The sequence below is a fragment of the Leptosomus discolor genome, chromosome 1 (genome assembly GCF_034619465.1).
Source record: "Leptosomus discolor isolate bLepDis1 chromosome 1, bLepDis1.hap2, whole genome shotgun sequence".
Lineage (NCBI taxonomy): Eukaryota > Metazoa > Chordata > Aves > Leptosomiformes > Leptosomidae > Leptosomus > Leptosomus discolor.
In genome coordinates, this window is record NC_141391.1 from 100,023,968 (window position 1) to 100,050,620 (window position 26,653).

Genomic DNA, 26,653 nt, shown 5'->3' on the forward strand with positions numbered 1-26,653 from the left:
TTGTTGCCTTATTTTCCCAAGTGTATGGCTTATTTTTGTTCTGCAACTTCTTGATACAGGCTTGGTAATACTGATTTTTATATTGGGTAAGTTACATATAGCCAAAATCAGGAGTACAAATGTAGTTTGAAATTCATTATAAAGAATGTTTCTTTTTTGCACTATGACAGCTGATTGCTAGCTAATGCTTTTGTTTATGCGTGTGTTTATACAGTATATTTTACTAATACCTGAAAGTAGCTGTGATTTAAATATGCTTGGAGGGAGTACTTCTGAGTCAAGATAATTTTTATTTTTTTTAACTTGGTGAATCAGATGGGACAACGGTGAAATTGAAAAGCTTAGCCCGTGGGACATGGAACCAGTTCCTGATAATGGTAGGTAGAAACTCACTTAATAAAACAGTTTAATGTGCTTCTCCCTCTTTCTAGTTCCTTCATTTCACACATCTGCATGGAATGGACCTTAGATGATTGCTGTGTTTCTTGTGATTCTTGCTACTGAGTCATCTGAGTACAGTATCCCTTGTGCATGTCTGCTTAACAGGTGGAACTGATACGCTAATAGGTATCCTTTAAATTACAGCATATGTCAGCAGTGTGGTTTTGTGCATTTAGGCAAGAAAGTTCTTAAAGACAGCCTTGCTTCAGATTTGGTGAAATCCCTTGAATATACATGTATTTTTTCCCTTTGTATCTTCCAGAGCAATTTTGAAGGAAATACTTTAAATGTGTAGCTCTGCCTTGTGCAGTAACACCTGCTACTTCCAAATGTCAAGTTTCCAAACCATCTCATGTTTCAAAAAACTAGTTTGTTGTAGTACATTATAGTATAAGGAAGAGGGGAAAGAATATGTGTAAAATACTTTTTGGTCAGCAAATCCTTACTGCGTGTAGTTTAAATCTATATTTTTTTCTGTCTAACCTTCAAAGTGTTAGTTGGCTGCTTTAGTCATGTCTTGTGATGACAAATTAGAAGCAAAACAGTCTGAAATCAAAATGTGAAATTGAAATCTTTATATGTTTTAGTTTATAGAAAACAAGTAATCGGCAGGAGTTTAGTTTTACACACACACAGAGATTTAATTGAAACATTCCATTTTCTCATCACCAACATCTGTCTCCTTCTAGCATACAGAAGCTTTTTTTATTCATCATGAACTGGTTAATGCTTCCCAGATATGTCACTGACAAACAGTCATATTATTGTTAAGAGGCTCACAAGCCTTACATGTGAACTTAAGCCAGGTTTTATTTTGTTGACAGGACAAATCGTATCAATTTCTTCTGAATGCTGTATACTGTGGTTTAAGTTGCTGTTCAAATCAGTGTATTAGTTATCACTTCCTTCTTACGTGAATAATATAGTATAAAATGGGGTTAAACCCCTTCTCCTTTCTTCAACAGAATAACTTACAGACCAAATTGAAATTGTACGTCACGTTTGCCACTCTTCTCAAAATACTACTTCTTCATTCAGTTTACTAAGGTAGATGTATGGGAGAAGAACAGCACTGAAGTTGAACTGACTAGCAGGTCACAGCTTTCATTTGTTGACTTTTTTATCCTGCAAGCATAAATTTTTGTCTCGTGATTATCAAGATACAGCATCAAATCTCAAACCTCGTGTCTTGTCAGGGACAATGCTGTCAAGACCAGGAAAAGCTGGTGCATATAGACCTGAAAGTTCAGTTTTTGGCAGCCTGCTTACTAAACCACTATTAATGTGGACTGGCTGTTGCGTATATTCACTGTCCGTACCTGTACGGGGGGTTCAGCTTTATGACCCGTTTTCATACTATACATACATAAGTATATGCATATGTATATACATGTTATATATGTATAACATGCCAGGAGTTATGACAAGTGTTTTGTGTCACATGTACCAGAGTGCTACAAAAGAACACAAAGCAGAGATCTCTACATGCTTGTTCAGAAGGACAGAGTTTTGTTTTAGTCTGTCGTTCTGCTTTAGTTGTTACTTCTGCAGGAGAAAATCCGTCTTGAGCACTTATGCAATGGATTAGCAGATACCATGTTGAGTTCCTCTTGACATAACCCTATGGAAGTGTAGAAGCATTACTTGCTGCTTTCTTTTAGCGTTGTCTCAGGAAGTTCGGTTGCAGAATTTGTTTCAGCTCAAAGATGAGTTAGAAGGATGATCTAAGTGCGTCACCTCTGCCCCTTCAGCTTTTCCTAGGACCTTTTTGTATTTTATCCATTTGTTTCTTGAACTTCTTCATCTTTAGTACTGTTTCAGTGGATGACATACATTGGTAGGGGTCCATGCGATAATGAACAGAGAACTAGAAGTGACTTTGGGTTATTAAGACTAACCCTGTTCAGCTGAAGGAAAAACCAGTCCTTTTTATAAACTTGGGAGATCCCCCACTAAAGCCTGGGGTTTTTCTCCACAGTAGTTGTAGCTGAAATGTATATAGTAATTTGTATGCAGCATATTCGTGGATTACAGTCATCGTAACACTAACAAGGACCCTGTGCTCTTTCTTGCTTTCATTTTTAATGGACAGATTCTTGGATGCTAATGGAAGTTCTTGCTGTTAGTTTCTAGCTATAAACCTACATGCTTTTATACTGCTAATAAAAAATAATTTCATCTGCTAATTCCAGTTGTCCTGATCAGTACAAAGAAGTGATCTTGCCTACCCAGAGTGTCTGATGAGGAACCTTCCCATGCTTGCTCCTTTTCAAGTGCTCAAATGAAATAAGTAACTTAAATTTTGCTCAAACTATGGAAGTGCAGAAACTGCAGATGTACTAAAAACCATCTGTGGAGCTGAGGGGTAAAGATACCCAGGGATAATACATACCTACTCAGTCACTCTGCATTGGCCAGATTGCATTAGTCTTTGGAAGTGTGAGTCTTTCCACAGAACCATACATCACAGGTTTATATTTCTACTAGTTCTTGCTGCTTTGAAATTATTATATACTATGTTCAAAACAAATATTTTTTAAACTGTCCAAAAGATCAGTTGTTAACACCAGGAAGGATGTCAGAAGGTATATTTCCTATCTTGCACATGTTTAGGGGGCACACACTGACTCATTAAATTAAGTTACGATCCTGTGACGTTTAGGGCGTGCATTTGAGACAAAAGCAGATAAACAGCTCTTCTGAGTTTAAGGCCTCTTTTAAGCCTAGTGCTTAGATGAAGAAAGTCTTCTGGAAATCCAGAACTGCAGAAAAGGCAAATAAAGAACCTCTTTGCTATTGTATGCATTTTGTGTACTACTTTTCCCCATAGTCTTAGCATCAAACTCCAAGGCAATAATTGTTTTGTCGGTTATGAGCATATGCGTGTTTAGTAAGCGTGAGTACTTGATGCTTTATCTTGTTGGTTTGCGTTCTCGCTTCTTACCCTTTCCTATTTGCTACCTCTCTTCAGTCGACCAGCCTGAAGAATTGGGAGCTAGCGTTTCGGTGACTTTTGAAGAGGTGGAGAAGCTCCTATACAAACCCCAAGAAGGGGAGTGGGGGATGAGATCTCGTGATGAAGCATGTGAACGGATTATCTGTGGTATTGATCAGCTTCTGACTCTTGGTGAGCATGTGATCTAAGCTTTAGGTAGTTTTCTCCTACCACTACATTTATAAACAGGTCCTTGGAATATCCAGGGCATTCTTTAAAAATTCCCTACGGAATGTACTGTAAACATTGTTACATTTTTATGTGCAGTTCCTTCTGTTTGTCTGTATTGAGATTGTTATCTTTTTCTACATCATTTGTTTTATCGAGAAAAATTATACGTAGCAATTGAACACCTGGCTCAATTGTCATGTGCATACAAGCCTAGAAATAGTTTAATTATTAATCTTGCTGTTTCTTGACAGACATTTCAGCAGCTTTTGCTGGTCCTGTTGACCTGTGTACATATCCCAAGTACTGTACCGTAATTGCTTATCCAACAGACCTGAACACTATTCGGACAAGACTGGCTAACCGATTTTACAGGTTAGTACTGGCAGTAGAAACAAGGGAGAACATCACCTTGCATTTGTCTGTTGAGAGAAGATCTAAACTTTTTTTTTAGGAAGAAGAGCAATTATTCTTTTTACAAACGTTCTGAAAATCAACAGTCCAGTGCCTGAATTCAGCATTACTAATGTTTTGTAGCAGGGCTCTGATGCTTGATAGCTGCGATGTTGTTACGTTAATTTTTATTAAGTTTCTTAGTTCTTAAGGAAATTGATTTCAGCCTATATTGGTACTATTTTCAGAGTTTCAAGAAACTGTGACGTACTTTCTTTGAGAAATTTGCTGTTTTAAATTTGTGAATACTAAAAAAAAAAAATAAGGTACTTCGGTGCTGAAAACTTAATTCAGATTTTGAAGTGCTATACTTCAGTTGCTTTGAAATTGAAGAGGTTTAAGCTCTTGAGTGCTTATTACTTTCAGAAATGGGCTTAAACACAGAGGTGAAATGTTACATATAACCACCAGTGTTTTAAATGATAAAAACTTACGGTAGGGAAAGAGGGAAGAAACAGAAGTGTAGTGATGATAAAGTTCTGATTTGCTGGATGTGCTGGGATAGCTCTAAAAGAAATGTAAGGGTGTTCTTCATCTGGACTTGCATTCAATGTGTCTGTATGTACAGTGAAGAGACAGCATTAGTTGTTTTCCTCCTATGTAAGACTGAAATAATGCCTTGGGAAATAGTTGCGTGAAGAGGTCAAGAGCTGCAAACTTGGGGTATCTCTGCATCACAATTATAAGGAACTGGAAAGATGAATGATAAAAATGAAATTACATATTTGTGCTAGCTCCTCTCTGTCAAGTTACAATTTTAATTCTATAAGCTGTTGTCTTAGAGGGCAGTGCTTTGACTAGTCAGTTGGCCTCAAAGCAAGGTATTTGAGGGAAGACAGAAAAGACCATCATAGCTGAGATGTCTTTAAAAATATGATTGGACTAAGATTCGTGTCACTCTCTTTTTTTAATTGCTTGTACATTGTGTTTATTCGTTAAGCATTACTAGGGTACCACACAACTTGTTCCATTTGACAGGGCTTTGTGATGAGCAACTTCTGATGTTTCCAGAATAAATGTTATAATTTACAGTGGTGGTTAAATAGTACTTTTTTCCCCCTTCTTTTGAATAAGGTCATATGTAAGCTTTTTAAAAAACACGTGCATTTTTGAAGAATCCAGGGAATCCACAATCCTCAGTATTATTTCAGTGATAATTTCTAACAGAGTGGTAACGAACACTAGTGCTTACTTGGCTAGTTGTTTCATTCTTAAAATTCAATTAATACCAAAGCATGCTAGAATTTCACAAACTTTGTGAAGATGAATTATCAATACTGAGGTGGAAAATGAGAGAGCAAAGATGTGCATTGTTGGTTTTGCTTCCTTGAGTGAGCATGTGTGTGTACACATACGTACACACATACTCCCATTTTTTCCATGTGAATGAAAAGTTTGAGACTGGTCTAATGAGACTTAAAACAAAGGACATCTTAGTCTGATGTGGACAGAAAATTACTAAGATTTAAATTTTGCAGTTTTTAAGTGTTTTTGATTACTATTAAAGGTGCAATGTTTTTTAATTTTAAGGAGAATTTCTGCATTGGTTTGGGAAGTAAGATATATTGAAAGCAATGCTAGGACCTTCAATGAACCTGGGAGTGCTATTGCTAGGGCTGCAAAAAAGATCACTACCCAGCTCTTAAAGTTTATCAAGTAAGTGGCATTTTAATCTGAATAGTGCTTGAATAGTCATGCTCTTGAACAGTGAGAGAGTGTAAGCATCTTAATATCCCTTTGTTGTGAATTGTGCTTCTTTTGATTTCTTGCTATTTTTCAATATACTGCAGGACAGTTTATAATTCTTTTTGAGCATTATCTTAACTGGGGAAATACCTGAATGTTCAGCATAGAGACATTTTAACTTTTTCCCTTAGTAGCATTCACTGGTACTTAGAGGATCAAAATGTCACTTGACATGAAAGTAGCTCAACCTATAAAGTAAGTTCTGTGCTGTCTAGCCCATGTCTAGAAGTTCCTATTGCAGCCTGTCTGAGTTAGTTCAGCTGAGAGGTTTATTTTTGAAAAGTTAGTGTAGGCAATCTTCCTGCAGGTAGATCAGGCGTGAGGGCCCCTTTCAAATCCCCAATGCTAATTTCACCCTCCTCCTCTCACTACTTCTAAAATGCACAGTATAGCAGTTTTTCAGACATAACATTACTTTGTTACTATTATAATAATCTTGTGATTTATATATTTCATTTAATTCTTAGTTACAGTCTTCCAGTTTATGTGTAGCTTTTGATTGTGGCTGGGTTTGATCTAGGAAGTGATAGCTGTGTTTTTTGCTATTCCAGTAATAGAGATTTAATTGCATTACAGTGATCAGGACTGTACAAACATTTTTGAACTATGTAGCACCACAGACGATGAACAAGATTGTCTTGATGCTGATCTGGTAAGGGTTTTTTTTTGTGGATAATTCCAATAATGTATGGTGGTAAGAAAAATACCACCAGCCTTCAAATATTTCTGATAAAGCTGCTCAGTTATTTTTGTATAGATGTTTGTGTGTATTTAGACATTTACATAGTTAGTATAAACATGAAATATATTATGAATGTGGGGAACGATGTGAGGAGATGCTTTATTAAAATAATTCTAAGTTGTCAATATTTGTTAAGTATAACAGATACGTGTTTTGTACTGATTGTATGCCATCAATTAGAACAATTCTTCCCTGTTTGAGTGGCACTGTATTTCTGAAGTATGTTAATGTGTGGTAATGTAATAGAAATATTTCAAGAGTACATGAATAGCTGTCTTTCACTGTAGTTTTAATTATATGCATCTGTGTATTTCTAAAGTCAAAATTGTCATTCATGTAGTCATAAATGCTAAAAGCTGACAAGTTGTCTAACTATTGCAGTGATGCTTTGGCTCTTGTTTTCTCTGTGTGCCACAACGTGAATGATATATCAGATTTGCATGCCTCCTTGAGTATTTAATAAAGTGCATTTGTCTTAAATCTGATAGCAGTAAATATGCCCTGTTGTTATGTAGTGAATGCTGTCTGCAGTGTTTATTAATAGTGTACCCAAAACTGCCCAAACTGATGTCTTTTTCACATTTTGATTTCTAATTTGATGTTTACTAACAAGACATTGTGAAGTTGCAAAGTAGCTGCTCTCCCTTGCAGGTTAATATGTAGGGAAGAAATTATGTTGAGTCGTTTTAGTTCTTTATCTTGCTACTTCGACATCATCTTAGTACTTCCACACTGTAAGGTTTTTCTTTTTACCAAAAGTAACCTGATCACAAGATGTCTTTTGCTAAACTCAGGACAAGCAAAAATCAGAAAGTTTTATGACATTTGTTATCAGTGAAATGAATTACTGATAGTCCTTAGTCATTGGGGTTTGAAGCTGATGTATGTCTTCTCATTGCAATTTCTGGTGGTGGTTTTCCCTTTGTATTAATGAGAAGAGTTGGAGTCGGGAATCTTCAGTGGTGGTATCTAGGATCTTGCTTTCCAAGTCTCTCAAACGCTGTGTTGTATTTTTTGATATGCTCATTTTCTGCTTTATTGAAAGAAATTGGAATAAAAATCTATTTTTACCGCAGTACCAAATCAAATGATACTTTGAGCACTCACTAGCTATTTTTTCCATACATAATTTCTAACATGATTGATTTTTATTTTGTGCAGGATGATGAAAAATGTCTTCCGAGAACATCATATAGAAGAAGAAAAGTGAGTTGGCTAAGCTTTACCATATACACCCAAATTGGGGCTGGCAGGAAGAATTGGTTAACAAACTGTCTTGAATTCTGTGGGAGTGATGCTTGGGTTTATAACAACCATAGAATAGAATTTTTCCAATGGTATTAAGGAAGTAAAAGCTTTGCTTAAATAGGTCTTTGGTCTATTAATGCTTCTATACTCATTGTGTGTAGTTGTCTAGGAAAATCTTACTTGTTTGATACCAGTGCTGTTCAGTGTAACACTTTTCAGTTATCTGTATGGTACTGAAATAAAAGCATCAGTCAGCTGAGATGCCTGCAAAAAAATATTTTGAGTGATGGATATTCAAAGCTTTTGAGAATAATTTGGTATCAGAAGGTATATTTTTGTGTGCCTTAGTTATTTAGTATGAAAAAACAACCTTGAAAGATAGTAAACTCTGACAAATTATACAATTTTCTTTTATTAATAAAGATTAGGAAAAAAATCTGCTAGTAGTATTTGTTATAAAGTAAATACTTAACCCTTTTTGTTACGAAATGATATGTTTGGAAGTGCATTTTTCTTCTCAGAAATAATTCCAGACAGATTATCAGGTTTAGTTTTTCTTGCTGTATTTCAGTGCTGTTTTCTAATTTTTTTCCCCAAGGGACGGGGCTTAAAAAAAGGAAAAAGTGTGAAAACTGGCTATGATGAAAACTGTTGGAAGAAGCAGTGTATGGAACTGGTGAACTTAATTTTCCAGTGTGAAGATTCTGAACCGTTCAGGCAGCCGGTTGATTTGGATCAATATCCTGTAAGTTGTTCGTGCTACCCTTGTAGACATAAATATTGTTTAGGGGTTTTTTCTCTTGGCATTTAGTACCGTAAGACGGTCTCCATGTTGCTCTTGGAGCTGTTTGTTCTCTTTATGGCTTTAGTCCCAACCTGTTGAAAGAAAGTTGCTTTGCTCTGTACTTAGAACTACAAGCTGTATGCAACACTGCATCAAGATAACATCCACCAAAATAGGGACACGGAACACAAAAAGATTGTGATGGTGACTGCAGATATATATCCCGATACCTTAAATATGGCTTGAAACCACTCACAGTCTTTTTTTGCTTGCTTTCTTTCTGCCCTTTATAGGGAAGTAATTTTAGATAAATCTATATGTATGTAATTAAAACTAGTTTCTTGAGGGACAGTCTACAAAACCTGCTTACTGAGCCTGAGCTGTGAAGCTGATTTATTCCATCTCTTTCTCTTAGCTGTTCATGGTATTCTTGCTAACGCTTCAGTCTCTTTTTTATCAAAAAACCCAACGAACTTTCAAGGAAAGGAACTTCTTAACAAGCATGCAGCTGTTTTCCTATGGACTTCACATCTTGAGTTTGGGTTTCACTTCAGGTTTTAAGAACATCTTGAGGTTCTCTAAAACTCATTAAAAGGAGAGAAAGATAGAGGTGTTCTGATTTGTGTTGGGGTTTTTTTGGGTGTGTTTTTTTCTTTTTTTTTTTTTAACAGATCAGTTTGTTTCTCAGTAAAATGCATCACGCAAAGGATTCCATCACGATTTACAGCAGTCTTATTTCTCATTTTGATTAACAATAAAAACATTGACTTGCTGTTACTGGGTGGTTTATATAGAGGCAACTCAGGAGAATTGAAACTGGAAGTCTGCGTGTGCAAGCATGTGACACTGTATCAACTCATGAACCTTCAGAAATTCTGAAGATGACCTTGAAAATGAGCCAGAGTTTGTATGGGATAATGTAGTGGAGACTTTAAATCAGCTAGTCTCAGCAAAGTGTTGTTGTCTGCTGTGGTACATGCTTCTGTTTCCAGCTGATGGTGAAGATAATCTGTGGTCACTTTAGCTACCCTTAAATTATAGAAATAAAATTTGAAAGTGTTGCTTTTCCTTTATACCTTCTTGAATCTTTTTTCATATGTTTTATCTAGGATTACAGACACATTATAGACACTCCAATGGACTTTGGGACAGTGAAAGAAACTCTGGAAGCTGGAAATTATGACACTCCAATGGAACTGTGCAAAGATATAAGACTAATATTTAGTAATGCAAAATCTTATACTCCAAACAAGAAGTCAAAGGTAGCTGTTAATATTGGAGGGGGTTATGCTTGTCTTAATGAAATGAGGTATTATTTTGGAATTAGTTTGTTTATCAGTACTTTTTATAAAGCTGGTGGTTGGATAGATAGTGGGGATAAGTATGACAAAAATATTATGTATGTTAATTTCTTGTTTATCTGCTGCTGCATAGGATTGTGTGCTGTGCTTTTTCTATTTCTTTTCTGTACAGTTTTTAGTTTTAGAAATGTTACTCTTGGATGAAACGTTCTGTTTTTAATATAAGCCACTTCCTTACCTAGATTTATAGTATGACCTTGAGATTGTCAGCACTATTTGAAGAAAAAATAAGAAGAATTGTTTCAGATTTCAAAAATGGTCAGAAACAGAATGAAAAACTACGAAGAAACCAGAGGTATACTAGAAGATTTCATAATCAAAGCTCTGTGCAGCATCCTACCAAAATGCTCAGGTAAGCAAGTAACTCCAGCAAGACTTTTTATAATTACTTCTCTTGCAGTAGGAAAGACACACACACACACACACACAAAAAAGTGAGGTTTTTGTAGTATAAAACAGGTTGTGAAACTGCAAAGGGACTGAAGCATTGAAAAGGTGTGGGGGTTTTGCTTTTGTGTTCTTAATATTTTCGTCAGGAAACCGGTATTTTAGGCTGAAATAATGAGGAATGAAACAAAGATTTACTTGCTGTATATATTAAGATGATTACAAAGCTGCGTATGTTACGTATTTTATCATGTACAGAAAAAAGTCATATGGAATTTATAGAAATTTTCACTTACTGTAGCATTCTGTTGGTAGCTAGATAGGTCTTTTCTAGGAAAGGAAAACAAGCTTTTGACATAACTGCTGGTTGACACAATTAACTCGTATTCTTGATTTGCATATGGGATGAAGTGAGACAAAATACAAAAGCTAAACATGGTAAATTGTTGAACCTGAGCATATACCTTTCTGCTAGTGTCCAGCCTTTCTTCTCTGGCAGTGAAAGGATAGGAATAAGAGTTTTAAGAGCAAAAAAAATAATCTAAGAATACATTTCTTTGCACTGTTTGGCTTTCTTCTCTTAAAACTTCAGTGGATTACTTCTGCATTTTCAAATTCTGTTATGCATATGTGTTGTGTTCTGCTACAGGCATACCTGTCAATGAGCTTTAAGTTTTGCTGTCATATTCCTTGGGTCTTGTTTCTTCCCAGAGAAATAAAGAAATACATCAGGAAAGGCAGAAATTTTCCTTTGAAACGACACTTCTGCTCCTATCTGAAGAATTGTATGTGACTTGTAAACAAGTCAGTGGTGCTCAGTAGGACTGAGGTGTGGGGCTATTTGGGAGAGTGTTTGGACAGCAAAAAGAGCATATACATCTTGTGTGCCTAGATGAGAATCTGAAAACCTGTGACTGTAAGGAAGCAACTGACAAAACAGTAGTTCTAAATGTGAAAACAAGTGACTTACCGGGACTGCATGTAGCACTCTAGCATATATAGTAAGGAAGAATTGAATCAGTGAGTTTCTCTACAAACTTCCATTTTATTTTAGATAGTAGACTTTCTCTAAAGATGCACCTTGTTAGTGTCTTTGGAACTCAGTTTATTGTGGCATAATGTCAGTATGCATAGCACTTAGTTTGAGGCTTATGTGCAATTAACAAGAGACTGGGAATTCAACAGAAATTGAGGCTGCTGTTGCAATTTCCTGGTGAACAATAAGACTGACATTTCTGTCTAGAAGGCATTCAGTACTAACTTCTGTGCTTCTCGGAGCAGAGAAAGAATGTCTCCTCTTCTATAATTTCATTAGGAGTGTAGACTATTATTTTAATGAAAGTACTAATGAAATGCTTGTCCTTGTCAAAGTTAAAATTGTCCCACACCATGTTGGCTCACAAATCCAGCCACCCTTCCATAAATCTAAAATCGTATGGCGTACAGTTAGTTAAGCTTTCAGAGAGAAGTATTGTTAAAATACATAATTACCATTATTTCTCATAGTTTTACAACCTGTGTTGCTTTTACTTCTTTCCCCTTTCACTAGAAATTTGAAGCAGAAACCATTAAAGTCTCAGGCAAAAATTGAATCTGAGCATGAAGATTCTTTTACTCAACCTACCTCAAGCAGAGCCGCCTGTGTTGCAAGCCATAAAATGAATGCTAGCAATTACAACCATAGTTCTTCTGGTGAATCCTCTGATTCTGCATGCCTGGCATCCTTTGAAAGGAATGGAAAAGCTAGATCCACAACACTAACCAATTGTTCTGCATTATCATCAGGTCAGAAATGGAATCTGTTTCAGATGAAGATTTTCATCTTGGTCTTATCTATGAATTGTCCACTAATGTTTCCTTTCCTTTATAATTGCCATAATTTACAATTGCATTCTAAATTGTTAAACAAGTTTTGCTTTTTTAATGTAAAATTTTATTAGACAAGATTTCTATACAGTTTGGTTTTTGTGTAGTACAGAATTTTGCATACTTTAATGAATTTCAGACACTTAGTACATTATTGAATGCTATAAAAAGATCTGTGTACTAAACATAGACATTTCTGCTTTAAAATCTCACAGAATGCAGTAAGTGTACTTCACTTCTATTGATGAAAAATTGCACCTAAGTAGAAATCTATGAACAGGATAGTTTGCTTCTTAGAGGGAGGGCTATCTTGGTTGTATATCCATTTTGCAGTCCAGACGATGGTAGGTTTTTTGGAGCTTTTATATGGGGATTCACAACAAAGCTGAATTGAGTAAGACTGATGATAAGAAAAAGTTGACCTGCTAACGATGTGGTTACTCGATGCTCTTAAGTCTTACCTAATAGAGTAATAGAATCTCTTCATTTCAAGCAGCTGTTCTAGGAAAGTGGTTTCAGTGAATAGATGTCTCTGAGAGGAAAATGTAGTGTAATTGGTAAATGGTACTATATAAAATACAGGTTATACACACATTTATGTTATATAAATTTTGTCATCCAAAATTGGCAAATGACAGAAGTTCCCCAAGCCGTAAAAACTTTCCTGTCTTTTCCTTCTTCCCCTACACCTCACTCTGACAAAAATTCAGCTTCTTTCAAAGAATAAGGATGCGAGTCCTAGTAGAAGAGATCTGTCAGAATGTTTTGTGGGTTTTTTAACATGCTTTTCTCTTAATTCTTGTTGTTTGGAAACAGCTCTGTTACTTTACTTGAAACAAATACAGGTTAAAGAAGCTTCGCATCACTGAACACTGTATAAATATAGAGTGGTATATTTTGTAGAGCTATCAGTTTCAAACATGTAAGACATTAAGGCATGATAGTGTATTGTAAGGTAGCATCGTGAGGAAATTTTGAAGAGTTCCTGGATCAGCAAAATGTAGCTCTTAACTGGAAGATGGCTCTATATTTGAAGTTCTGCTTTACAATTTATTTATTTTTTTAACAGAAAGTGAAATAGAAGGTTCTTTGGTTTCTTCATCTACTTCCTCTTCATCTTCATCCTCTACAAGTAGCTCAGAAGACAGCAAAGAAAGCTCTGTGCCTCTTATGTCACCTCCGCTACACAATGGTGTATGTAGGAGAAAGAACGGCAATCGTAGGATAACTAGAAATCGAGCTGCTCAGAGAAAACAAACAGGTAAGATTTGAGTAGCTTTCTTGTGAATGGCAGATAACTCAAGTGTGTATAGTGGGTTTTTTTAATTGCCCTATATGTAAGATACTAACTTTTTGATTGATGGTAGTTCTGAACCTCTCAAAATACTACACTCAACTTTTGAAAAGACTTTTTTTTCACTACTTGGGGGAGGAGGGCAGAAACCAAGAGCCTAGTGAGAGGGAATGTCTTGCAGCATTTTATATCTTAATGAAAGGAAAAGCAATAACTTGTAATGAAGTTCTAATTTTCACAAAACTAGGATGAATCTGAAATTTATGGCATAGCTAAATAATTTCTCTTGGCAGACAACAAAAGCACGTAACTCTTACTAGGAGTATATTTGTCATGTCTGTGGGTTGAACCTGTTCCAGATTTGACAAGACTTAAGACGCTGCTATTTTTATATTTAAGATACTACTCTCTCCTTTCCTTTATAGGAACGCTTCTTCAGGAGAATGGGAATACAAGAAAAACTGTCAGGAAAAAGTTATATGGAAGTGACTCTGAAAATACTTCGGTGGTGACATCAGAGTCGCTCGGCAATAGTACTGGTAGACATAGAAAAACTCCACGCAGAAGTGCTGCTGTGGCTGCTAATAAGTTAAGGCTGATGAGTGATGTGGAGGAAGAGGTTTCAAGCTCAGAAAGTATTGGCATTGGATGCAAGAATAGAAAACTGCCTCACCGAAATGCTTCAGCTGCAGCCAGGCGAATGTTACTGGAGGGGTCTGAGGACGATGTGGGCTTAAAGTCTGAAAGTGAAAAAGAAATGGAAGAGCAGCTTACCAAGAGGAAAATTCTTTCTCAACCTGGTTCATCTACTGTGCGGAGGAAATTTGTTAGTGAATCTGAAAATGGAACTTCGGATTCTGAGACAGACACACAGATGAAGCAGAAGAACTGGCAAAGCAACGGTCATAAACAGTTACATGGGACAGTCCATTCTGAATCTCCCAAAATGAAAAGTCCTACCCTAGACTTTTCAGAGGAGGACTCCAAAAGCCATAATTCAGAGGATGGGAGCAGTCAAAAAGTTTCTGACCAGTCAACATCTGCACATAATCAGCCTGCAGTGAGCAACTCTGAGGATGAAGTGGATTCTGAACCAGATAGGTGGAATGGCAGAAAAGCAAGTGGTTTGCAGCTTGCTCCTCCTTTAAAAAAAGCAAAAGTCTTGAGTGATTTAGAGGACTCAGCAGAATCTGAAACAGAAGACAGAGAGTGTGGGAAAAGTTTTGTCTCGGAGAGCTTGGTGCCAACTAGAATTGCAGGCAGTTCAAAATCTAGACCTGGTGCCGGCTTCAATCACTCTTCTGATACAGAATCTGAGACAGATTCCAATAACAGTAATTATTGTGAAACTTCTTCAAAAACAAAAAAGAGGAAAAGAAAAGGAAAAACAAAAATCATTAGAAAAGGTAAAATTTTTAAAGTTAATGCATCTAACTCTTGATACTGACTAGATGAAGGAGACAACATAAGATTACTGACTGGATAATGACTGGGAGGATTTGGACTATACGAAGTGCAATAGTGTTCCTTGTTGTTCTAAAATAACCATGAATGGGGGAAGGAGGACTGTAAGGTACGGTGGTGATGACAACAGTGTCTTGAAGTCTAGGCGGGTTTGAAACTGGGAGGTTACCAACCACAGCACTGGGAGAAAACTATTACAGTTGGGTGTAGTTCAGTGGCGTTTAGCATTCAGACTGAATGCTGGCTGTTCTTGTGCAATGCAGGTGATAGATTTCTCTGTGAAAAGCTTAATTAAATCATGATTGTTCTTTCCATGTTTACTTGTTTATCTGTGTAGCAGTATATAGTAACTAATGCTAAAATACCTATTCTGAAGTCCTACTGCTGTGCGTGCGTGTTGTGACAGTTAAATTTGAGAAACACTGGCTTTCAGGTTGTGGCACCAAACTAAGCAATATTCTAAAGGGTGCTGTGAACAATTTCTATGGTATGCAGCTCAAGGTAGCAGAAAATCTCAAAAGGAGCAGTACATTCTCTTTCTTTGGCCTGCTCCTTGTTTTGAGAATTTCAGTAACAAAAACCATCTGGTTTGTAGTCCTGTTGCCTTGGGTTTGTGGGTGAAATAATAGTTCTTACTTTAGATTGGTCTTAATATTCTGTTGAAATTTTGTGTGCTAAAGCAGACTTACAACTGTTATTTTCAGTTGAAGTAACTTTAATTATAGTCTTTCAAAATGAATTATTCTTACTTCCATGGTGTACCCTGGAACCCGTAACTTCATTTGACTTCTGGATTTTCTTCTGTCAGTGATGCGCGGTGTCCTTAAGACAGAGAGGCACTTGGCTGCGTTGGTAGTGTTCTGATGCCCGTCAAGCTCTTCCCAGACTTAACATAGAGGGGTTTGAAGGGGGAGGTTCTGTGTGGCTGGGTGCTGCTACTGGTACAGTGGTGACCCTCCGGTTCCTTGCTTGCTTTAATTTCGTAGGCTCATGGGTGTCTAAGCAATGCTGTATCTAACTGAAGCATCGTGTTACTGCTGTAATGACATTGTCATATTGATAAGACATTACATGAGAAAATCTCTGTAAAGCAGTTAACAGCAGCCAACTGAAGGGCAGAAATTCCAGTTGCAAAAGCAAGATTTACCATTCCACTTGTTTCAAAAGGTTTAGTTCTTTGCTTTTTGTTTTTTTTTCTCTAATTTTGTCTGTCACTCAAATGCTTGTGTGTACTGGCTGACACATTATGATTTGAAGACTTGTTTGGGTTTTTTTTTTTTTTAAAGCGTATCAGAATGATGCTAAGATTTATTAAACCAGGTTCTGTATATTATGTGCCTTCATATTGTTAGGGGATTGGTCCTGACTTAGAATTTGAAAGATTGTTCAGAGGTTGGTGCTTGGTCTAATCCTTTCTAACCTGTCATTGAATCACAGAAACCAGGTTATGAACCTGTAAAAACTCCTTAGGAATTGTAACTGTGGCTGGGGGTTTGGTGTTTCTTCCCCCTCCCCTGCCCCCCCCCCCCCCCCCCCCAAAAAAAAAAATTATGAAAGATCATAAGCACTCTTAAAAGACTTGACTTGAGAGAATACCCTTAAGGGGCAATAGATGCAGTTGGATCATTAGCTTTTTCTAGATCTAACTTTTCTTCAAGTGCAAGTTGTCAGTGTGCTTTACAGTGAGTAAAGCAAGTTTTTTTCAGGCCTTGAGAGCTCTCATGACTTGCAGTTATCCTAAAAAGGAAAATGAATATGTTCAATGTACAGGATTGTATTGTGTGAGCTGTTGCACACACTTTTACGTAGCATTTCTTTTTTATTTTCAAAACTTTATTATATAGCTTTTGTTTTATTGTGGTGCAAAGACTAATCTTTCCCAGCGGTCTTCCTCACCCACTTTCCTCAAACAAAGCAGTCTGCATTGTTTAGTCGTAACAGGAATTTAGTGCCCCCAAAATAATTAATTATCAAAAGACTTTAAGGGAATTAAAGAAAAAAAGGTATTCAAGATCAAGGGGGTTGGTTGGTTGGTTGTTTTCTATACCAAGCATACAAAGCAGAATTAAATTTTTCTGATTCACGTAATACTCTATCAGAGTTGAAGGCTGTCATGTTTTGGAGCAAAACTTCCTATCAGTGTTTTCAGTTACTTCCTACATCACTTAATTTGGCAGTTGTGAAAAGAAAGAGCCATCTTCAGCACTGCATTATAAAAGAGTAAAATCTTCTTGTGTCCAAGCTGCTTCCTTTCCAGGGTTCAGTGTCAACTGAATGCTGCCGTGCCAAAAGATAAGGTGGGGGAGAGGATTATTTTTGACAGCATATGTTTTTTCTTGCAGACTGAGTAAATTTTTAACAGCCTTGTAAGTTTGATTGTTTCACGTTTTTGTGTCCTCTCAGGTAGTGGCTTTGATACACACTTGTAATGCAGCGGTTTAAGAATCTTGAGAAGAAAATTATTGACGCTTAAGATGAATTTGTCTTGACAGTTTTCCACAAGGAATACTTACTACTTTTGTACTAAAAAGTATTTATAGCTGCTAAACATACTGAAAATGCTTCCCAATGTTTTAACATTAGCAGTGTGAAAGGATGCCAGATGGGCCCTAGGAGCAGCAGTAGAGAGCTTGTGTAATTGGCTATTGAACTCTGGACTTGTCAGAACTATGTTGCTATAGTCACTTTCTAAGACTTAAGAAAATGGGGGAGGGATCTTTTAATAGCTGTATAGAATTGAAGATCTTACTTGAATGTGCTTCACATGTCAAAACTCCTGAGTTGAATATAAAACTTTTTCGGGTTTTTGTTTTGGTTTTTTTTGACACTTGTACCATTACTTTGAGAAGATTGGAAGAGACTTTGAATACAGCAAAAAGGGAAGGTATTTGTACAAGTACTTAATCTAGTGGGAATTTGTAGCTTTTGGAGTAGGCAGATTGGTAACATTTCGCTTATCAAGCTTGTCTAACACCTCATTCTTAAGAGGAAGAGAATACTGGTTAATTTTAAAAACTTGCCTTACGCTTTTTGTGTAAACATTTCCCATGAAATGTGTAGAAGCTGTCATGTCGGGTAGCCAACACTGAGCTTTTGGTCTTTTTAGCTTGTCCTTTGAATATAACATGGATGTTTTAGCTGTTTATATTGTAGTGTTTTAAAGCTTGATGACAGTCTGGTTTCTCACCAATTCTTTAACACTCTGGTTAAACTGTAGTTTCTGCTGTATTGTATCTTTTATGCCCATGAGTGTGAAATGTTAATTTGTCTTCCAGCTTTAACTTGGAGCAAAACTCCTCTTACTCACATTTTGTTTCTTAAACTTTTTTGGATTATTTCTTTTTTGTTGTTGTTGTTAATTCTCATCCTTTTACTTTGGCCATAGCCGCTTTAATAATCAACGTTCATTCCCTAGATAAAAACTGCCAATGATGAAAGGAAATTCAGCATTGTTTTCCATGTGCAGTTGGTGCCAAACATTGTGTCAATATGTATTATCAGTTAGTTGCCAAGAGCTGCAGTTGCTTAATGATCATAATAACATTACCAAAGATTTTTAATGAGAATTAGTAAGGAAAACACTATATTTTTTACTTTAATATCCATCTTTTTGCTTTAAGGGGGGCTCATTTATTTCAGAACAGTCTTACTTTGTACAAAATGTTTAATATCCCCTGCTCTGTATTAACCACCCAAATGTTGAGGTGCATGCACAGCAGAATGTCACTTTTCTACCCAAATTTTTAAGCTGATGCCCTTTTAAACCTCTTAAGTGAAGAGACCCCATCTGAAGGAAATACTTAAGGTAAGTATGGGGCAAGAAAGTATCACTGAATTTCTACAATGCCATTAAATATGCTCTTTAAGTCAGTAGGGATAAAATGCAGTAACGGAATACTTGCATTGTTTGGGTCTCATTGCACAGTCATCTGCTGAGAGGGCTCAGTATACTGTTAACTTAGTAAAAAACTTAATGTTATGTTTCCAGAATGTACAGAACCAGGATGGTTAAAGACATAGGGCCAAGTTTGAGACTTCTTTCATGTGAAAGGGGAATATATCATTGTCCTGTACAGTGTTCCTTACAGGCAAGTAACTTTTGGGCATTTTGATTTCTTTACATTGTGAGTTACTCCCCTTTTTGTTTGTTTGAAATGTGACTTGTCCTGTGTATGAACTGGTAGCTAGCTTTGGACAGTTTGACAGTGTTTACTGTAAACACTTTTCTGCTTCAGTTTATCTAATCTTTAATCTAATTGATGATATTACCGCAGATAGTCACATAATTATTTTTAAATTAGCACATCCCCTTTCTAGCTCCTTTTTCTCCTCAGCAGTCAGTAGATGCACAGCAGATGTGCTATTGGCACAGCCTTGTTTGCTGTAGTTTTGCTCTTGTCTAAAGAGGCTGATAGTTAACTTCAGGTAGGAAGCTAAACTTGCTTGTACTCCTAGAAGTTATTGTTGGGTACTGCTTTTATTTAAATACATACATACAGGCACATATGTGTTCATGTAATATCTATTTTCAAATAAATACATAGTCTCTCTTTATATATAGACTATATATACAGTCATCTATAGAAATGCAGTATACTATGCAATTAACCAGCTAAGCAATTTATGTGGAAACTTTGCTTTGGTTATTTTTTTAATATATATAATATATATACACACACTATATATAAAATGTAGTATATTTTAGTATCTAAAATATAGCATATATAGTACTGTAATACATATTATATTTTATATAGTATACTTTTTTACATTATCTTTTACATCTAAGCTCCCTTCCAACCCAAACAATTCTATAGACATATAGTATATAGCATGGGTTTGTATATATTAAAAAACCCCACCCACTGTAAAGCACAGTTTTCACATAAATTGCATAGCTGGTCAGTAGGGGTTGGGAGATACTCTGTGGGCTGTAGCACGTGCTGCAGATTATCTGACTGGAGGTATGGCTGGGTATTCCTACCCAGTATTGCAGCCTGGACTTCCAGGCTTTAGAGTTTGGTGGCATGAACTCTAGGACAGCTTGTCACAATGGTAAACTTGGTGGACAAGGCCTTTGTATCTTGGTGCCTTTCTTTTAAGTGCTCTCCCAGTTGTTGTGGGAAGTGGAGTTTGCTTAATCCTCCCTCTTCCTGCCTGTGCAATCTGTTTGTACGTTTGCAGCATTTAATTCAGGATGTTTATTGTGCAGTTTCATTAAGCTTTAATTAAAACGTAAGATAGGCTTCATACAAATTTGCACCCAATTTAAGATTTTTCTATACAAAGTATAGATCTAGTGTTCTGGTAGTGTGTTGCAGAAAGGTGGGACTCCTTTATCCTTTAGTCTTGCATTCCATTTTAGGAATTAGCTGCTGAAACTTTGAAAGTAAGCGTAATCTGTTTATGATGATAAAGGCTTTTTTTCTCAAAACATGCATCTGTAAACACCTAAGCACCTATCTCTGTGAAAAACTGGCTAAAATAATTTTGTGCATTCTTTTCTCTCTTTTAGCTGCCTTTCTTGGAATAGTTCCAGGTGATGTCTTTTAAGTATTAAACATTTATTTCTTTAGATGGCCAAAGTGGCTTAAGTTAGCTCTTGGCATTAAGGCTGAGCAGTCTTTTCCACCTGTTTCAAACTGCCCTCTAGAATGTGAGTGTAGATCAAAGCAGATGTAGGGGAATCTTAATTGGGTTGGGTTATACATTTCTGCACTTTCAACTGGTCGAAATGTTGATTTGTACCTGTAACTTGTGTGCTGTTGTTTGCCACCACCAGTATGTTATGATGTATCGCTACATTTACTTAGAGTATTTTCCTGTTTAAGTGTAATTTACCATGTTAAAGCTCTTTCCTCCTGCCTGTTCAGGCTTACCTCGTAACAGCTATGAGCAGCAGCCATAGGTTGTGTTGGCTTGGTAATATCAGAGGACAGTTCTGTAATCTAAGCTTTAGCTCTTCATTTTTTTAATCTGTGAATTAGTTCACCTTTTATAGAGTGTTATGCCGTATTCAGCAGAAATGTGTTATGTTTTGGCCATAAAAATCACGCAGCACAAATAGTACTAGTGTTCATGTATAATTTCTGGAAGCTGTTAGAAAAGACAGTAAATTCACAGCAGCTGCCATGATATTTTCCTCTGTTTGCTGAGCACAGGTAGAGAACCATCAAAAGCCATGAGTTTAAGCTAGAATAAAATTAACTGTTATCAAGAGATAACAGGCTCGTACAATGGAGGGCTTTAATCGAGCACATGTTCATCAGTTCCGCTCATAAAATCAGTGACAGCTACAAAGAAATATGTGGTGGACAATGATCTTGGGGAGACTAACTTTGCAAAACACATTTCTGCTAAAATAGCAGACTTTTGTTGGGTTTTATCAAGTCTGTGCAAATAAATTTACTACAAGAACTTCTGCTTTTAATTTTTATTGATACGTATGAGTAGTTCTGGTTTATTTAGAAGGTGAAAGTTTAAACCATTGATCTTCCTTCACATTATTTACAGATTGAATATTTGTTTTAAAACAACATAAGAAGCAAGTGCTATATTAAAAATACTGAATGGTGGATTCACTGTTAGAAGCAACCTTACTGTTTTAAGTTGCCAAGGAACTGAATGGTTTAAATGTTCTCTATGTATGTGAAACAATTCTAAAATTGTGAAATCCACCTGGGGCTTCTGTCTACATAAAATATTCTAATCTCTTTTTTTAGAATAAAAAGGTCTACGATGTGTAACAATTCATTTTGAAAGTTCATTCGAGTAAGAAAATGGTAACTTCTAATGACAGAGGTATTGGTAACATGAAAGCATTTGTTTGCTAAATTACATAATCTGTAATTTCTAGAGTGATGCTAAAGAATGTTCCCTTTCAAACCCTTTCATTATCTCAAAGCAAAAGAGTAATCCCAAGAGATAGAATTGTGCGTGGGACTGGCTGACTGGTTTTAGTAAAGGCTTAAGGTAAATTGCACATAACAGTTGAAATGGAAAAAAAAAAAATTGCTCCAGTGTATGTTATCAAAGGTGGTGGTGGTGGTTGTGCTTAATAAACTAATTATTTCAGGAACGTAAGTTACTAAAAAACTTTTAAATCTGTTTTGTAGAATCGGCTTCTGAGGAGACTGGACAAAGTGCAAAAGTGCTCCGGAGCAGGACGTGTATCATTAACTACAAGAAACACATAAAGCTGGCTAATGTGACTGAGAAGAAAAATCCACGCAGATGTGCCACTTTGGCAGCTAATAAGATAAAGATAATGAGTGATACAAAGGAAGAATTATCAAGTTCAGAAAGTGTTTACACAGTAAAAAAGAACAGAAGGCAGCTTCATGGCAGCGTGTCTGCAGCATCCAGGAAGAAACTGGTGGGCAGCTTGGAGGTAGATGCTTGCTTAAAGTCTGAAAATGAGAAAGAACAGCTTTCTGGCAGAAAAAAACTTTCCTGCCCCGAATCATCTGCTCCTAAAAGAAAATACATTAGTGAGTCTGAGAACGAGAAAACAGAATCTGAGGCAGAGATAAAAGCGACTCAAAAGCAGAATGACGATAAACACAAGGAGGTATACAAAACAGTATGTGCCGTAGCTCTTAAAAATCTGAAATACGACTCTTCAGAGGAGAATTCCACAAACCACAAGACGGAAAATGGGAGAAACTGGGGAAGTTCTAGTCAGTCAACTTCAGCCCACAACCACCATACGAGCAGCTCTGAAGAGGAGGTAGATTCTGACTCAGCTAAACACAAAACTAAAAACATTAGAGAAGTACCAACTAAAAAATCTAGAGCTTCCTTCAGAAGATCGAAATTATTAGATGATGGCAAAGACACAGCAGAATCTGAAACAGGGGGGAAGATGGATGAAAAAAGCTTGGTATCGGAGAACGCGGAAGCACCTGGGACTGCAGGAAGTTCAAAAGCCGGTTTCAATTGTTCTTCTAATTCAGACTCTGGAACTGATAACAGTATCTATAGCGATGCCACAGAAACGAGGAAGAGGAAAAGGAAATTGGGAATTCTTAGAAAAGAAATTACCAATTCCAACTCACTTAAGCCTTCCAGAAGACCCCAGCGAAGGAAACGCTGGAAACCTAACCAAGAAAATGACTCTGAAGATTTGGAATACACCAAATACAGAAGAGCTAATCGGCGTTCTAAGATAAGAACTCGGAATGGCGGTAGACGGACTGTGAGATATGATGATTGTGACGATGACGACGATGACAGAGGTTTAGATGATGTAGATTGCGAAACGTAACCTTAAACGGAAAAGCCAGCCCACTTTTTTTTTTTTTTATGGTAATAGCACTAGAACTCATGATGGATGCTGGCTCTTCTTTGTCCTACATTTCAGGGAATATATTTATATTTTTCTATGAAAAAGTTATGAATGTGATTAGATGATGACTTTCTCCTTTTCATATTTTGACTTGCACTTGCCTGCCCATGTAGCAGCATTTAGCACAGATGCCAAAATGTGCCTCATTATAGGGGCAATTTTTTGTCTTTACTGGTATTTTATTACATATAACAAGAGTTAAAAAAAAAAAAATGTTAAAACACTGCACAACAGGTTAATAGCAGTATGTTGAGTATTATTGTTATGGGTGCTGCAATGGAATACTACCTAGGTCATACAACGTTCAAGAACAGATTTCAAACATCTCTAATGCTGTGTGAAATCATACACAATAGGAACAGGCTTATGAATAATACTATACACTATAAAATTCTGGCAGATGCTAGCATCGCATCAAAAGTGATGAGCGGTCACTAGGCAAATAACTTTACAACTTGTTATCAGTACAGCTGTTAAATGTTCTGTACTTCCATTGTTGATAACGTGCAACCAGAACCAGTTACCAGTGAAAAAGCATATTTGCCAGTTACAAAGGCGTGTTGGTGCTGGCGAAGAGAGGGTTTATGCTGACAGGTAGTACTATCATCATTAATGTGACTTCTATACTGTAAACTTAAGAATATGAAATGCAGGTGAACTCTTGGGCCTAAGGGTTTTTGTGTGTTTTCTTTATAAAATAGAAAAACAAACAAAACACTTGTTCTGTTTTCTTTATGCGTGAAAAGCTTGAGGTGAAGGATTCTGACATTCCAGACCTTTTTGCTACATTTCTGTTGTTTTTTCCATATTTAAACTTTTAAGTGCTTCAATGTTAGACTTCTCATTGATTAAACCATATCAGTTTCTGATCATTGCAGTACATCTCCTGTTTTCAGAATGTCCCAGGGTGGCTGTTGTTGACAAGAAATAATTCTTGGATAGAAGATAGGGGGAAATTTCTCCAGGAAAAATGTGTGAATTCTTGGTTGGCTATGTATTGACTACGAGAATGCATCGCAGCTCTAAACTCTTCCCTTGCTTTTCCCTGGAGCCGTGCTGGTGGAAGCCCCGCGATTGCTGCCTTCAGTCCAACACCAGCCGCTCTGTCAACTCTGCTCCTTTCCCACTCTCCACCACAGGTTTCCTCCCTCTGCTCTGCTGGTTCCCTTTCTCACACTTATTAGTGATTCCTGATCTCATTGTTCAATAGGAGATACAATAGAATATTAGATTTATCCTAACCCAGCGCATTTTAACTGAAATAGCAAGCTTGTGAATGAGTTTTGCAGCAGGTCAGACTGGTAGTAGCATCTTGAAGGGTTTTGGGGGAAGAAAAGTTACTGCAGCTGCATAAACACAGTCGTTAATGCCAGGACTTGTAGCAGTACTTGTTATCAGTACAGCTGTTAAATGTTCCGTACTTCCATTGTTGATAACGTGCAACTAGAACCACTTACCAGTGAAAAAGCGTATTTGCCAGTTACAAAGTTTGCTTGTGCAAATGGAAGTGAAGTGACGGGAAAAGGCGTGTTCCCCCCCGCCGCTGACCAGCGGTTGGTGAGCACCGCTTCTCCAGCCACATCGCTGACGTTATGTGCCAAAGGCGTATTCGCCATCACATCGTTCTGGTGTCTAGAGTGTTATCTCAGTATAGAGAAATCCTTTTTTTTTTTTTTTTTTTCCCACTTAAAACTTCGATATGAAGTCCAAAAATAACCTAGTTTGTATCATTCGTGCCCCAGGAATTTTATTTTGAGCATAGTCCTTAATATGATGCAGTAGAATTTTGTAAATTCAAGAAACATGTTTATCTGAAATCTTTAAGTTGGTTTCTAAAATATGAACACAGTTGTGTTTAGTGATGGAACTTCAGTGTGGTTTTGTGTATCTTACCTTTTAGGGGCAACTTTGTTAAAAGAGAGTAAGTCCACCACTATTTTTATATTATCCGTAAAGCGAATGCATTGTTCAGCAGCTGCTTGTGATCAGCGTGCCATGGAGTGTAACCTCCAGTATAGGAATAAACACTGGTACAATAGCTCTGCAGTGAACGTCAGAGTTTTTATTTATCTGAAGTTCAAATAGCTAAAATTGGGTTGGTAGGTTTGTGTTTCTGATTCAGGCTTAGATTTAAAAAGACAGATTTCTTTCTTGCCCTTTTCCAGATGCTGCATTCTCCGTCCTACTGCCCTCGTGCACCACGTGTTCACAGTGATCCCCGGCACCTGGGGAGAGCTTCTCCCCTCGGTGCTTACGTATCCGAGAGGGAAGCACTGGCCTAGGTCCTATAATGCTTTATTTTCCTAAGCAAAGGAAGTGCTTTTGCGTGTTTCCTAATTTTATACATACAGACAGGTCCCAAAGAGCCAGTAGGAGGAGAAAGGGTTAAACCGAAAAGGGACTTTTTAACCCTTAGTGTTGGGATTTTTTTCTTAAATTTATTTAAATGGTCATGCTTGCTCTTACCCGAACTGCCTCTCTTCAGCCTTGCAGAAAGCAGTTCTTGCATCTTCCTGGCAGTTTCAATCAGTCGCCATTCTTGGGTCTAGCTGTACTCGGGGAAGTAAAGTGGTGTAGCAGACCCCTAAACGCAGCGTCTGTCTTTAAAGCTGACTTCATGCGGTGCATTCGTAAACTGGAGTTTCGGGGGGAGTGTTTGTGTTGGTTTGCTTTAAAGGAGGGCCTGGACCCGGGACAGTAACGGGGGCTCAGGGGCGGCACCAGCGGAGGAAAGCACTGAAAGTGCCGGGCCGAGGCGTAGGACAATCGAATTCTATAGCAGTGAAGACGTTACGATGTACACGTGCACGTGGACCAAAGTAAAGCTGTACACAAACCCGTGGCGTTACTGTAGGCTTATTTGCCCACGCCTGGAGCGTTTAACCTCGCTGTACGCGGGTTTCTGGCCCTGCAGGCCGTACGTGCGGGCCGCTATCCCCGGCCTCCGGCAGCCCCCAGCCCCGTGCCGCGCCTTCTCCGGGCGGCTCCATTTTAAGCGCCCCCTCGTGCCCTCCGCAACCCGACCAGCGGGGAGCGGGCTGTGCCCACGCCCCCCACACACCCGCCCCCCCACAGCCGGGGTTCCCCGCCTTCGCCCCGCTCTCGCTCCTAGGCTTCGCCGCTGCCCTGGAAAGCGAAACCTCCCGCCGTCGGTGGCCGGCACGGCGGCACCGCAGGCTGCGCCGGGGGGGGAAGAGCCGGGAGAAGGCGTGCAGCGGAACGGGGGCTGCAACAGGGGGGTAGGGGGCAGCAGGCTCCCGGGCCGGTCTCCTCCGGAGCGCCGGCGGGAGGAGCGGCCGTTCCGGGCAGCCCGGCCGCGGTAGCAGCCGCCGGGGAAGCCTCCCCGCGTCCCGCTCT

The 26,653-nt window shown here is 37.8% G+C and overlaps 1 protein-coding gene across 1 annotated transcript in view; it reads left to right on the forward strand.

Annotated features, from left to right (window-relative positions):
- Positions 1-24,011, forward strand: part of BRWD1 (bromodomain and WD repeat domain containing 1) — a 59,546-nt gene extending 35,535 nt beyond the window's left edge. Inside the window, exons 29-41 of the mRNA XM_086477657.1 lie at positions 316-377; positions 3,413-3,568; positions 3,859-3,979; positions 5,588-5,713; positions 6,380-6,455; positions 7,707-7,751; positions 8,392-8,538; positions 9,687-9,839; positions 10,121-10,290; positions 11,875-12,110; positions 13,261-13,452; positions 13,911-14,891; positions 22,065-24,011. Of these exons, the coding sequence (XP_086333783.1) occupies positions 316-377; positions 3,413-3,568; positions 3,859-3,979; positions 5,588-5,713; positions 6,380-6,455; positions 7,707-7,751; positions 8,392-8,538; positions 9,687-9,839; positions 10,121-10,290; positions 11,875-12,110; positions 13,261-13,452; positions 13,911-14,891; positions 22,065-23,215 (3,616 nt within the window). The 3' untranslated portion in view covers positions 23,216-24,011. The remainder of the gene's footprint in view (positions 1-315; positions 378-3,412; positions 3,569-3,858; positions 3,980-5,587; positions 5,714-6,379; positions 6,456-7,706; positions 7,752-8,391; positions 8,539-9,686; positions 9,840-10,120; positions 10,291-11,874; positions 12,111-13,260; positions 13,453-13,910; positions 14,892-22,064) is intronic.
- Positions 24,012-26,653: the final 2,642 nt, after the last annotated feature.